This window comes from Typopeltis vanoorti, chromosome 14 (genome assembly GCF_054136105.1).
Source record: "Typopeltis vanoorti isolate ZY-2024b chromosome 14, IOZ_Tvanoo_1.0, whole genome shotgun sequence".
In the NCBI taxonomy this organism is placed as follows: Eukaryota; Metazoa; Arthropoda; class Arachnida; order Uropygi; family Thelyphonidae; genus Typopeltis; species Typopeltis vanoorti.
In genome coordinates this window covers 117589490-117604988 of record NC_143562.1, presented here as the reverse complement: position 1 = coordinate 117604988, position 15499 = coordinate 117589490, and the positions used below count along the sequence as shown (strand labels likewise).

Sequence of the window (15499 nt, the reverse complement as noted above, 5' to 3'; positions counted from 1 at the left end):
ATAATAAAGGCACAAACCAGATAATTATATATAGTATATGCTGACTGTGGTGGCAAACAAGGTATAAAACGAAGCAGCTTCCTTAGTACTTGGAACATGCTATCCTGCTTTTCTCTGGTTAACTTTTCCAATATATGGCGTAGGAAAAGAGCACTATCCTCCACTAAACACAGTCTAATAACTTTCATTGCAACTTCATACACTGAAAAACACAAACATATATAAATATTATATATATATATATATATATATATATATATATATATATATATACACACACACACACACACATACATATACAAAGCGAGGCTTGTGCTTAGGCACTGCGGAACTGCAGCACCCCCAATTTTTCTCGATATATAAATATATTTATTAATTTATTTATATTTGCTTGAAATATTTAATTTTATCATCAACAATCTTATACAATTCTCTTCTTTTGTATAAAAAATAATAAAAATCCATCTTGTAGCACTTAGGAGGGCGAAGGATGCTAGCAGCACTGTGTTTACTACAGTGTGATATTTCTACACGTGCAAGCATATGCACGTCGTAGTGAGATGCGAGCTATTAGTGTAATGCAGCACTGTCCGTCGTGCAGTTCCACTGTTGTTTATATGCAGTTCGTGCCAGTAGCAGGGTGTTCATAATGCTTATCGTGTTTACTCTGTCTCTTTAAATATTTGGACATTACAATTAACCACGCTACTGGCAAAGACGTCTATAGACGTTAAGTTTATCATGGATGCGAAGTGCATATTAAAATTGTAATACTATTTTAACATGCACTTCATAATATCATGGGAGGTCCTTCCTAAGAAACACAAAGTCTATCAAGACTCATCAAGGGGAGATCACCCCCCCCCCTAAGAAACAAAGTCTATCATACCACTCCTTGAACTCATTGACCGTTCTCGCTCTCACCACTCCATCAGGCAATGCATTCCATGGTTCAACCACCCTCCATGAAAAGAAACCACTCCCACAACTTTGCAAAGGCATTTGAAATTAACCACACTACTGGCAAAGACGTCTATAGACGTTAAGTTTATCATGGATGCGAAGTGCATATTAAAATTGTAATACTATTTTAACATGCACTTCATAATATCATGGGAGGTCCTTCCTAAGAAACACAAAGTCTATCAAGACTCATCAAGGGGAGATCACCCCCCCCCCCCAAGAAACAAAGTCTATCATACCACTCCTTGAACTCATTGACCGTTCTCGCTCTCACCACTCCATCAGGCAATGCATTCCATGGTTCAACCACCCTCCATGAAAAGAAACCACTCCCACAACTTTGCAAAGGCATTTGAAATTAACCACACTACTGGCAAAGACGTCTATAGACGTTAAGTTTATCATGGATGCGAAGTGCATATTAAAATTGTAATACTATTGATATTACATTGAAATATACGATGGATACGAAGTGTATGAGGATGCATATTTGACCCATAATGGCCGGTAAGGTGGTTAAAGGATTTAAATGTAATGTCCAAAAATTGTAAAAAACATTGTAAATGGATTTTATTTTTAAGAAATTTTGAATTATATTAAACTGTATAATTTTATCAATAATAAACAATATTTTTTCATGAAACAAAACAAGAGAATATATTTTATTTTTAAGTAATTTTGAATTATACGAAATTGTATAATTTTATCAATAATAAACAATATTTTTTCATGTTTAATTTTTTTTTAAAAATTAAACTGGAGGTGCTGCAACTTTCGAAAGTTGCAGCACTCCCGCAATTTCAAGCAAAAAGCCACCAATGTGTGTATATATATATATATATATATATATATGAATGCTACTAAAATTATTACTTTTAAAAAAGACCAATTTAATAAATCTAATGAATAATAACTGTTACTGAACAGAAACAACAGATAATGAACAAATTATAATTTTATGTAATTATAAAATTATAATTAAATGTAATGTCCAAAAATTGTAAAAAACATTGTAAATGGATTTTATTTTTAAGAAATTTTGAATTATATTAAACTGTATAATTTTATCAATAATAAACAATATTTTTTCATGAAACAAAACAAGAGAATATATTTTATTTTTAAGTAATTTTGAATTATACGAAATTGTATAATTTTATCAATAATAAACAATATTTTTTCATGTTTAATTTTTTTTAAAAAATTAAACTGGAGGTGCTGCAACTTTCGAAAGTTGCAGCACTCCCGCAATTTCAAGCAAAAAGCCACCAATGTGTGTATATATATATATATATATATATATATGAATGCTACTAAAATTATTACTTTTAAAAAAGACCAATTTAATAAATCTAATGAATAATAACTGTTACTGAACAGAAACAACAGATAATGAACAAATTATAATTTTATGTAATTATAAAATTATAATTAAATGTAATGTCCAAAAATTGTAAAAAACATTGTAAATGGATTTTATTTTTAAGAAATTTTGAATTATATTAAACTGTATAATTTTATCAATAATAAACAATATTTTTTCATGAAACAAAACAAGAGAATATATTTTATTTTTAAGTAATTTTGAATTATACGAAATTGTATAATTTTATCAATAATAAACAATATTTTTTCATGTTTAATTTTTTTTTAAAAATTAAACTGGAGGTGCTGCAACTTTCGAAAGTTGCAGCACTCCCGCAATTTCAAGCAAAAAGCCACCAATGTGTGTATATATATATATATATATATATATATGAATGCTACTAAAATTATTACTTTTAAAAAAGACCAATTTAATAAATCTAATGAATAATAACTGTTACTGAACAGAAACAACAGATAATGAACAAATTATAATAAAGTGAAGTGTTGATTTTGCTGTACCCCTGCATCTTAGCAAATGTAACAATTCTAAAGAATGGATATTAGGTTAGATACCTGGCAAAACTTGAAATTAAAAAAAGCAGATGTGAGGAGTAACAGAAATATTATTCCTCATATCTGAAGAAGGAAAACATGAGAACTTGTGAAGAGATGCTGCTGAAATGAATGAATGTGAAAATGACCAAAAAATTGACTCTAAGAAGGAGACAATCCTGAAAAATGGAAGGACTGAAATGTACCTTGTGAGAAAAAACAATGCAAGAAAAATGAGAAGAGAATGTATGGGTTATTGAGTGGTGAGCCAAATGTTTTACTCATCCACCAAGCTTCTAAAGTAGGAAGTGTAAGAATAAGGAATTTGATGTAGTGCAGTATATGCTGTGCTAAAATGTCTAAAAAACATATTGAAAAATTAGATAAGTTAAATATGTATGGATATACTTGGAAAATATAAAGAACATACAGTAAGTTATGCATTGTGAAGCAGTGAAAAAAAAAACAAGAAAATAAATATTAGTATGAAGAGAGAACTTTTTTTTGTGTGTGTATAAATTTGCTAATGCTGTTTTTTAAGTTTGTGTTGTTGAGTTTCACTCTTTTTTTTATAACATGTGTAGTTTTTTGTTAAAAATTCAATGTCGCTGTTTTATATTTGCCGGCCTGGTTGGCCAAGTGGTTAGCGTATCCATTCTCGAGCCAAAAGGCTGTGGGTTCGAATCCTGCCTTGGGCATAGATGTTTGTGATTGTCTGTGAAAATGTTAGTGGTGGTAAGCAGGAGATGGCATTGGTGCAGATGGAGCTGTACAGTAGGTGCCCTATCTTGATGAGTCTTTGGACTCCCTGGAGGTGTTATGTAATGATAATAATAATAATATATCAAACTAGTAGTCCATATGTGGTCTGATCAAAGTCTTATATAATAGAACCATAATCTCCCTACTTCTACAAGTCAGTGTCATGCGCATCTTTGCCAGAATTCATTGTGCTGTTGGTAATCCTACATCTCTCATTTCCTCCATCGCTTCCAACATATCTACACTAACTGTATACTCTACATCAAATCACTGTTTTCCAAGTTTTAAACATTACACTTTGCAACATTGAACTGGCAAACCAACTCCCATGCCCATTGACTCAGTCTATTCAAGTCCTCTTGGGAATCCAACTAAGTGCACTGGTTTCCCTAAAACAAAGGGAACAAAGAGAAAATCACAATTATAAATGAGCTGATGGTTTTTCTACCACAAGTATTGATATTTACTGCTAACTGCATTAGAACTAAAGGTGGTCTATTGCCATGTTGTCACTCCTTGTTTCATTTAGCAGTCTTTCAAAGTAATTACTCCACGCATCTAGAACTTCTTTATCTCAAGTTTTCATGTCACCTATATCATCTTTGCCACCTTCCTGATATTTATTTTCTATGTTCTTACAAAAGTTTTCCCATGACTTTTGTTTAGCTGGTTTTACATTACATTTTACAGTGTTTTATATTCTAACATTTTTCTCCATATAATCTCTGAGCACAAAAGCAGACTTAATTTCAATAAACTTTAAATATGCTGTCTTCTTTTCCTTGACTGCCTCTTTTACTTCCTGAGTCAACCATGCAGTTCTAATTCAATGTTTCCTTCAGAGTTTGCCACTAAATCACCAAGGTTTCATTCTTGTTTTCAAACTCATCAATTGTTTCTTGAAAGATGTTTGTGTATTTGAGTTTACAGTTCATCACTGAAAGCTGGTCAACATCAATCCATTTTAAAACTTTCTTACAAACTTTTAATATGATATTCAATTTCACCATACTCAAAAATAAATGCTAATCACTTCCAGTTCAAATCCTCTATAACCTTGGATCCAAAAATATATGTTATAAATTTCATACAATTTAAATTGCTGTACATTTTTTAGCAAAAGTTAAAAATTTCCTAAGGACGTAGCTAAGGAATTAATGTACAGTGCTTACAGAAAACAATGCAGAGAGGCATTTTAGTATGGACTATGTATACGGCAAAGTGCAATGCACCTCTCACAATGTTCTACCATGCTTAGTTCCAAGTAATTCAGGAGATTTTGGGGGTAAACTGCTCACTCCTCCTTCAGAGCAAGGTAAGGCCATTTCTTTCTGGAGGGGAATTTCAAGAAGGAACATATCTCTATTGCATCTGAAATGTTTTCTATGAGGGTGAGATTAGGGGAGGCGTGCTGGACACATGATTTTATTATTATTATTATTATTATAATTCAGGCCTCCATGGAGTGAAGATACTCATCGCAGGAGGTCATTCCTAGGAAACACAAAGTCTATCATACCACTCCTTGAACATTCTTGCTCTCACCACTCTATCAGGCAATGCATTCCATGGTTACACTACTCTCCACACAAAGAAACCACTCCTCACCCTCTTGCTCACAGTTTCCTTTCATACTTTCCAGGAAAGCAATGGCCAACTGTCATCGCTCCTTCACGCTGCTCACTAAGTGAAAGAACTCCCCAGTGTCCAGACTGCGACTGCCACTCAACAGATTAAAAGTCTCGATCATATTACCTCTCAATCTATCCACGAAACTCTGCAGTACACATTCACTCAGCCGATCCTCATATTTAACATTCAACAGCCCTGAAACCACCTCTGCACCCTCTCCACAGTAAATTTATCCATTTCAAATCCTGGGGACTAATTTGAGAACAACAGTCTAAGTGTGGTGTGATCAGGGTCTTATACAACCGAATGATAACTCTTCTATCTATGCAGGTCAGCGTCCTTCTCAGTATTGCAGCAATCCTCTGGGTTAACTTCACCAACTTTGCAATATGCCCCTGAATTTCAGTTTTCTATCTATCATCACCCCAGATCTCTTGTCTCTCCCTACTTCCAGCAGTACAGCTCCTCCAATTGAGTATGCAGCCTCCAATCGATGTATACCAACCTTCAAGACTTCACACATTTACACATAACCTTCAACATTTTGCTGCATTAAATTCATACCCCCATTTATTTCCCCAGCTGTATAGTTTATTTGAATCCTCTTGCAGGACCACCACATCTGTACTATTACTAATAACCCTTTCCAGCTTCACATCATCTGCAAACAACTACATATCCCTCTGCAATCCATTGATAATGTCATTGATATAAAGGATAAACAATAGAGGTCCCAGTACTGAGACCTGTGGAACCCCACTTGTAACCTTCTGCTTCCTTCATATTGCCCCACCATACACAACTCGCTGAAACCTATTAAACTGCCAATCTTGAATCCAGTTGACTAACCCGATATCTAAACTCATGTGCTGTCATCATCACCCTGTCAAATGCTTTTGCAAAATCCAAAAAAATGGCAGTGTATGCCTTTCTCTCATCAACTGATCTTGTCACTTTATTATAAAAGGCAATCATATTTCTTAAGCAAAAGTGCCCCTTAACAATCCATGTTGGTTCTCACAGATAACATTATCTCATCTTCCCAATGCTCTATTCAGCCCCTCACTAATTTCTCCAAGACCTTAACTACTGATGACTCACAAACTGGTCAAAAATTAGAAACTTCCAGTCTTCTACCATCCTTATGCAATGGCACTATCTTACCTTCCTTCCATTCCTTGGGTACCTTTCCTGCAGCCAGACTTTCATTTAAACGCCGGATCAAAGGAGATGCCAGTTCTTTAGCACATTCTCTCAAAATCCGTGGTGAAATACCATCCAGTCCCACTGCTTTACTGACATCCAGAGTACTCAGTATTTGGAACACACTCTCCTCTGGCACCTCTAAACCTCGAACTTGCCCTACCCCTTCTAGTATTAAAACCTTCTTCTCCAGGATGAAATACTGCAATAAAGTGCTCCTTGAAGAACTCCACTATGTTTGCTACATCAGTCACTCCATTCCCATTTTTATCCCATTCTTCCACAGTCATTTCTCCTCCTACTGGCCACATAGCTAAAAAATTCCATAGGATTTTCTTTGGATCTTAGTGCCAATCTCTTCTCATATTCCAGTGTTGCCTTCCTCACCATACTAATCACTATCCTGGCTATCTTCATTCTTATGCATCTGCTCTCCACCCCTCTCCATATATCTCTTTCATAATCTCTTTTTCACCTGCAGTTCCTGTTTGATATTGTTTGTCATCCACTTTACACCAAATTGTATCTGCTTCTTCACTCTTTGAATACAGCTTACTATTGCTGGTAACAAATATTCCTTCACTATTTCCCATGCAGTAATGATATCCTGGCCTTCCAATTCTGCCCTCCATGGAACTTCCCCAAGTTGATATCTAAGACTATTATATCACCACCTTATAATTCAACATATGTTCTGTTTTCTTTGATACCTCTGCATGTCTATTCATCTTCCGTGTCAAAACCACATGGTCACTCTCTCCAACTACGGGGAGATTATAAACTCTTCTGATGCAATGACCAAATCCAAAAACTCTTGAACCTCATTCCCTCTATTACATGTTGCCTAAGACATTTGTCCTGCAAAAAATTCCATTCTCTTGTTATTACATGCATTTTCCTCTTCCCAGCTTATACTGCCGCAGCTAAAATCTCCCATAACAATCATTCTTCTTGCCAAGCTCAACTGTCTAAACTTCTCCTGCTCCCCACCCTCTGTACTCCTCAGCTTGTAGCAACACCCCACTAAATATCCTGTCTTGCCCACCTCTGCCTCACATTAGTGTGAATGCCTTTCAAAGTCTCCACTCTTAGAGGACATAAGTCATCGCTCCACCACCACCTTTTCCCCTCCTATCCTGTAGAAAAATGCTGTACCCTGATACTTCTATTCCTGTTAATATATCATCTTCCATCCACCACATCTCAGTAATCCCAATAATCTTTGGCCAGGCTGATGCTATCAATGCCACCAATTCATCTCCTTTATTCCGAATACTCCTATTTTATGATTTATTAGTATAAATCATAAAAATGTCACTGCTTCTATACTTATCATTATCCCCCCCCCTCTCCAGACCCCACTGGACTCAGTGTTACCTGATGTTGTCCTGCTTTCCCCAAGCACCCCTTCCCACAAGAGGCCACCCCTGCTACCATCCACCCTGGGAACACTAGTTACCTGCATCGACACACTGACTTGTTCAGAAATCAGCAATCTCTCCAGATGTCTACATCCTTCCTCATTCCAATGGAAGCAGACTCTTGCATACAGTTCCTTTCTGTCCTCAAATGCCCTCAAGCATCCACATATTCCAATCCTCTCTTCTGACACATTCTGGCTATTATGCTATTCATTATTACTGCTCTTCTGCTAAGCTCCTCATTATCATACCTGAGTAACACACTATATTTCCTCTCTGCATTTTCTTTTGTGCAACCTCAAGCATGAATCTCAGATCTCTCGCCACTTGATTTGCAGTGTCTCTCAAGTCATTCGTAGCCAACATCACATTCATTTCATCCACCCTTTCACCTTGCTTAATTGCCATAGACATACTTTCTATCGTTCCTCCAGGCAAACACACCTCTGGCATCCTATCTTGCACACCACAGATCATCGAGTCTCCATACATCACACCTCTTATCACTCTGTTCCTTAATTGCCCACCTGCATCCCTCATTCTCTCTCTCTCTCTCTCTCCTCTAACCCTTTCTCTCAGTGTTTCCCTACTTACCTGCTGTCCTGGCATCACTCTATCCCTGGTTCTATAACTCCCTCACATTGTTCTCACTTCCTCTCTCTGACTGTTTCCATTCTCTCCTCTTCTATCATTCCCATAACTCTCTCATTCCCTCTCCTCTACTGTTTCTATTTTCTCCTCTTCTATCATTACCATAACTCTCTCATGCCTCCTCTGATTCACCTTACATTCGTCTCTTCCATTAGCCTAATGTCATCTTTTGTACTTATCTTCTCATTCCCCAGATATTCCACCTCTTCTTTCAACTTATCTATCTCTCTCTGCAAGTTAGTCACTTTTACTCACCATTCATCCTTCCAATCAAGACCATCTCCCAAAACTTCACAATCATTCAAGTCTTTCGCACTCCCCACTCTTATTTTTTCATTCATATTTTGCTCGTTATTCTCAACTATCATACTGATCAAATTCTCGGTCTTCAATGCTCTTGTATGATGTGGTGTGGCATTGTCATCCACAGAAATGAATTTTTTGCCTACAGCACCAGAAAACAATCAAACATGACGATGAAAAATTATTGTTGCAATATTGTTCAACATAATCGTTTTTTAAGCACTTGTAGCTTGGTGCATCCATTAAGCATAATGCCTCCCTACACCATGGCCCCAGCACTGCCATATCTATCCTTATCAAGAACATTCTTGCGATGGTTAGCAGTACCACTTTCATTCCAAATCAAGTGTCATCTAGAATCAGAAGAAAGACTAAAATGCTCTCATCAGCAACAGTACATTAGCCCATTGGTGATATGTCCAATTTTTATGGATACAACACCACTGAAAATGCACTCTATGAGGAGCTGTGGATAAAGGGATGTAGATACAGGTCTTCGGGTGTATAGGCCTACTTGCTGCAGACATCTTCACACAATTTGTCAAGATATCTACATACATATGCTTGAATTGAGCCAATTTGCAAGCTGACCTGCCATGGTGCATCGATCATGTTTTGCTAGTATAACCAAAAATTTGTCTTCATGGTAAAGTGAGGGCAACTTCTTAGCAAAAGTCTGGAACACATTCCAATGATTTGACATGCTGCCCAGAGCCTGGATACAATGCTTCCAAACTGATATTACCTATCGTCTGATATTGCCAGAGATTCCAAACTCTTTGGCAATATCAGTAATTCTGTGGCCTTCGAGCTTTCCAGTAATTCTTCCCTGGAAATCCTAGATGACATCTTCGAGACATCACAAGACATCCAAGTTTGTGACTTCATTCCTTCAAGAAAAGAGCTTCATTCAAACACAGTTTGCTTAGTGCAGCCTTCTGCCTTCTTTCCTGTTGAGTGGACCTACCACAGGGACCCTTTGGCACAATTTGAAATTTTGAATGTGTATCCACTTTCTACTTAAAATCGTCAACTATACAAACTGCCACAAGCTGATTCATCTGAATTTGTGGGTGCAATTTTCAGAAATAGTGTTTTTTCTTAGGTTTTGGACACCAGTGTAAATCTTATTTACATTGGTGTCCAAATTCCTCACTCTGATATTTGAACACATCACCCTACTACCTTATTTGTATTAATGTTAAATACAAATATAATCATATTCAATGCTTTTCTCTGATCATTATTATTATATGATCACGTAATCTTCTCTTTGTTGTTTGTAAAGATCTCTTCTTTTTGCATCTCTGCATTTTTTTGTTTGGATATGAATATCATAGACACATACAAAGAAATCACATACGCATACAAATAAATACAGCATTTAACTAAATATCATCCCCTCACAAAATTTTTCAAAATTCTGGTTGCAGAAAATATGTAGCCATGCCTATTCATAATGCAGTCAGTAAATGATAAAAGAAAAAAAGTAAATTATATAAAAGAAATTGATAAAAGCAAACAATCTCATAAGTAAAAAGATTTTACATAACTTTGAATTACATAGAATCATATTTGAGGCTTTCGATATTTAAGACTCATCATGAGAGGCTACATGCTACCCACTCCAGCTGTCATACCTTGTCTTGAATTCGTTCACACTAACTGTATCCAGAACTTCCAATGACAGTCCACACTATCATTCTTGATTTAGAAAATAGTTATTTTCTTTTCATGTAGATGATAATCATACTGAGAAAACTTTGAATCAGTAAACTTTATAATTTTTTCATTAATTGCATCTTTTACTTTCCCTTTATTAGCATGAGATGGTTCTTCATAGTCCGTAAACTCTTCTGAGTCTGAAGAGTCTTCATTTCATGATCTGCAACCTACTCCATCTTTAAATTTTTTATTATTTCTTTTACTTTTAGATATAGTTCCTTTTTTTAACACATCATTCTATTTTTTTTTTTGTTTATACTCAATATTTTAATTAATTCATCTATCCTTTTTGATGATCTTGTCTACATGTTTAGTTCTTTCAGTTGTCTTACTTGCTTTTCTGTTTCTTCTTGTAGAACAGTTTCATGTGTTTGCATTTCATCTATCTGTTCAGTTGTTATATACAGTTGATATATATAGTTGTTCATTATTAGTAATTTAAACTGATGTTGTTCCATCCATATCTGCCTGGGAAAGTGGCTCCTGCAGTTCTGGAATTTTGGGTCTAATTTCTGGCTAATTTGGTCGTTCACTTTTTCTCATTTTTACCAAGTGGAATTTGTTTAAAAGTGTCATCTTTACTAGACTGGGGGAATTGGTACCATTATCCCAGGTGAGGAAAAAGATTAAAACCTCTGTGTTTGATTGTAAGTAAGAAAGAAAAAAAAAAAACTTTCAGTCATAAGAATGAGAGTTAAATAATCTCATGATATAGAAATAATCCTACTCTAACAGCAAATGTTCCATTTGAGCTACTATAAAATGACAGCTGTGCTAGTGCCAAAAGTGATCCTGTAATGCAAATATTAACTGTACTACCAACAATCTTAATGTTTACTTAAAAAAACTAGTGCTAGCAGGAGAAAAAAACACCACTAGTACCAATAAAAAACATCAAAGTGTAAAACAAACGAAAGAAAACCAACGTACTCATCTTGCTGAAATCCAAGCTGTCATCAGTGGGAGCCAGACCCAAAAGTGATACCAAGGTTGAAGTAAGTAAGAAGTCATATTTCCATATACAAGTAGCCAAAAGGCGTCATACTTTATTCCTAAAATACTCTGGATTAGAGATAGATGTTGAAATTTTTATCATTTGGTTATACTATAAATTAAATATGCCAAGAAATCATATTCTTGGTTTCATCCTTTATCCAACTGTAATTGATTATATATAGATGCTAACGACTTCACATCAATTGCCTTAGTATTCCATAATGTAAAACACATATCCTTCGGACATATATAATGCTATGCATTATGGGAAGGGCTAGTTTTGACCTTTATTGGTCAGAGTAGTGGCCCTTCCCATAATGCATAGCATTATACATATCTAAGAATATGTGTGCTGCATTATGAGATACAAAGGCAATTGTTCTGAAGTCATTAGCCTCTATACTCAAGTAGTCCAGTTGTGAAGTGACTTCACATGTAAACTTTGTTTGATTACACTTGAATAAAGAATAAAACCAAGAATATAATTTCTTAGCATCTTTAATTTATGTGTTTTATAGATTCAAAACCTTATTTATGAATTATTTTCCTAGGCAGAAAATAAAAATACCATATGTAAAGATCAGGAAAGAAGGAGAAAAAACAAACACATCAACACAACAAAAGTATAACCTTTTCTATTATATGAATTTACCTGAAATTCCTTCAGGAGTTACTTGAGAATCTTCAATCATATTAATGATAGAAACTGCAGCAGAACAAAGACATGATGGAAACAATGCCTGTGCTATTTGTAAATGGTGAAGCGAACTTCTCTCAAGAGGTTGATCTTCATCGCCTAGTAAAATATAGTACAATACTTTATTCTGAAGGCCTTCGGTAAATTTCAGACTAGATAAAACAATTTTTGTTCATGAAAGGAAAATAAGTGTTATTCATTTAAATAAAGTTACATGATAGCACAGTTAAAGATTTAATTGACTATGGTTAATTGTAGTTGTTGAAAGCTTTTCCACTTGGTTATACTATAAATTAAAGATCCCAAGAAATTATGTACTTAGTTTAATCCTTTATCCAAGTGTAAGCACACAAGTTTGCACCTGAACTATTTTCAAGACTGAGGCAACTCATGGTAAAGGTGGTATGACTTCACATCAGTTGCTTTGGTATCCCATAATGCAAAGCACACATCCTTGCAGACATGTATAATGCTATGCATTATGGGAAGGGTAGTAACCTTTATTGAGGCAACTGTAGGGAAACAATGTCATGTGTGCAAGTCATGAAATGGTATAAATAACACCTGACACTGTGCTCTGTTAATCAGTGTTATTCTGCATCTTCAGATAGGAAAGGCAGTGGACTTAAGTGAGTTTGACAAAGGACAATGTAAGTCGGGCAGCGAGAGATATGAGGTTTTTGCTTGAGACTGTACAGAAGAAGACAGAGAGAGGAAAAATAGTGTGTGTGTGTGTTGCCTAGGTATGGCAATGATGAGCTGAGCAGAAGAGCGGTGATATTGAATGGTATAATAGCAAGAATGTGTGACAAGAGAGGACTGGTATATGTGGATGCTTGGAGTGCGTTTGAGGAAAGAGAGGAATTGTATGCAAGAGACCGTTTACATTTGAATGAGGAAGGACACAGGCATCTGGAGAGATTGCTGTTCTGCACGAGTCAGTGTGTCACAGGGAGAATGATAGCAGGGGTGGCCTCTTGTGGGAATGGATACTTGGGAGAAGGGAGATGATGTCAGGTAACACTGAGCCCAGTGGAGTCTAGAAAGGATAATGCTGGGTATAGAAACAATGGCATTTATATGCTTTATACTAATGCCAGGAGTAATCCGGAATAAGGGAGAGGAATTGGTAACGCAGATAGCATCAGCCTGGCCAAAAATTATTGGGATCACTGAGACGTGGTTGACAGAAGGGGATATAATAACAGGGATAGAAGTTGCTGGGTATAGCATTTTTCATCAGGATAGGAGGGGAAAGCATGGTGGTGGGGTACTGCTTATGATAAGTGATGACCTATGTCCTTTAAGAGTGGAGGCTTTGGAATGAAGTGACACTAATGATTTTGAGAGCGTATGGTGTGAGGTAGAGGTAGGCAAGACAGGATATTTAGTGGGGTGTTGCTACAGACCCAGGAGCAGGGAGGATGGGGACCAGGAGATGTTTAGACAGCTAAGCTTGCCAAGTGCAAGAAGAATGATTGTTATGGGAGATTTTAACTACAGTAGTATAAATTGGAGAGAGGAAGATGCATGTAGCAATAGTGGAATGGAATTTCTAGAATTTTTGAGGGACAAATGTCTTAGGCAACATGTAACAGAGGGAACAACAGGTTCAAGAGTTTTAGATTTGGTTACAGCATCAGAAGAGTTGATAACGAAAAAAGAATGACTGATGGCGAAAGTTGGACGCATGTTGGAACGAAAGTACTAAACCAAAGAAAGATGAATGACAGTAAAAGTGAAAAGAATGATAGCGAAAGTTGGACGCATGTTAGTCCGAAAGTACGGAAACAAAGAAAGATATGTGAGAGTGAAAGTGAGAAGAATGACAGTGAAAGTTGGACGTATGTTGGACCGAAAGTACGGAAACAAAGAAGGATGAATGAGAGGGAAAGTGAGAAGAGAGGGTCGAGAGTTAGAAAGTTAGAAAGATTTAATGATAGAGTGAATGTGTTCACTCTATCATTAAATTCGAAAGTTCAGAAGGTGAATTGGATTGGATGAAGCAAGAAATGAAATGGATGCGGAATGAAATTAAGAGAATGCAGGTCAAAACTATTAAAATAAATCATGATGGCATGAAAGAGTTAACAAAAGATGAGCGAGTGGCGTTGTATGGCGACTCCATTATTAAAGGTGTGCTAGAGGATAAAATGCACAAGGTATGTTTTCCAGGCGGTAAAATGAGTAGAGTGATTGAGGCATTGAACATGAGGCGGGAACGAGCAAAAGAGTTAATTGTATTAATTGGAACAAATGATTTGAGAGAGAACAAAGAGCATGTCAAAATGAATGTCAGGAGACTGCTTGGAAAGATAAAGGAGAATAGTGTGACAGGAAGGGTGGTCAGTGTGTTGCCTAGGTATGATTGTGGTGAAATGAGGCGGAGAGCAAGGATTATGAATGATATTCTGGCTGAAATGTGTGAGGAGATGGGAGTACAGTTTGTTAATGTGTGGAATGAGTTTGAGGGACGAAGTGAGCTGTATGGGAGCGATGGACTGCATTTGAGTGGTTATGGTGTGAGTCGCTTGGAGAGACTGCTGCTGGAAGGTAGAGAAGTGAATAGAGAGAATGAATCAGATCAAGAGGGGAGTGATGTGGAAGAGCAGGAGAGTAAGACAGGAGAGATTGAAGGAGTGGAAATGAATGTGGAAGTGAGTGGTATGAGTATAGATAATGAGAGAATGGGTGTGCAAGAGGAGCAGGGAAATGGGGAGGCTCAGGGTGGACAGGGATACACAGCGTGAGAAAGGTGGATGCTCCAAGAGGAGGTGAGAGAATGTGTAGGCAGGAAAGTAATGGGATGATCAGGGATCAAAAGGAAACAGATGGAATTGCAAAGGGTTCTAAAATGAAGAAGCAGAAAGGGAAATGGCCCCAGTCCAGCATGGAGAGATCACATCGAGTGAGTGGTATCAGTGGAACTAGCTGTAGATCCAGAAATGAGTTGTTGTGTTTGTATACCAATGCTAGAAGTATAAGAAACAAGGCGGATGAAATGGTTGCACTAATTGCGTCTGTGCACCCAGAGATTGTCGGAATAAGTGAGACATGGTTAGATGAGGATGACATCCTGACAGGAATAGAGATGGAAAGGTATGATGTGTTTCGTGAGGATAGAAGGGGTAAAAAGGGAGGGGGAGTGCTATTGATGATAGAGAAAGAGTTATGTCCATACAAGGTAGAGATGCAAGGGGGAAATGGGGCCAGTGGTTTTGAGGCA

General features: G+C 36.5%; 1 protein-coding gene across 4 annotated transcripts in view; it reads right to left on the bottom strand.

The window, feature by feature from the left end:
* The window catches only part of unc80 (unc80, NALCN channel complex subunit), a 1852146-nt gene that overhangs the window by 737591 nt on the left and 1099056 nt on the right, over window positions 1-15499 (bottom strand). For all 4 annotated transcript variants that reach the window (XM_090404461.1, XM_090404464.1, XM_090404465.1 and 1 more), the window contains 2 exons: window positions 12229-12372; window positions 18-202 (listed from right to left, as the gene is read on the bottom strand). In XM_090404461.1, coding sequence (XP_090260587.1) covers window positions 18-202; window positions 12229-12372 — 329 coding nt within the window. The remainder of the gene's footprint in view (window positions 1-17; window positions 203-12228; window positions 12373-15499) is intronic.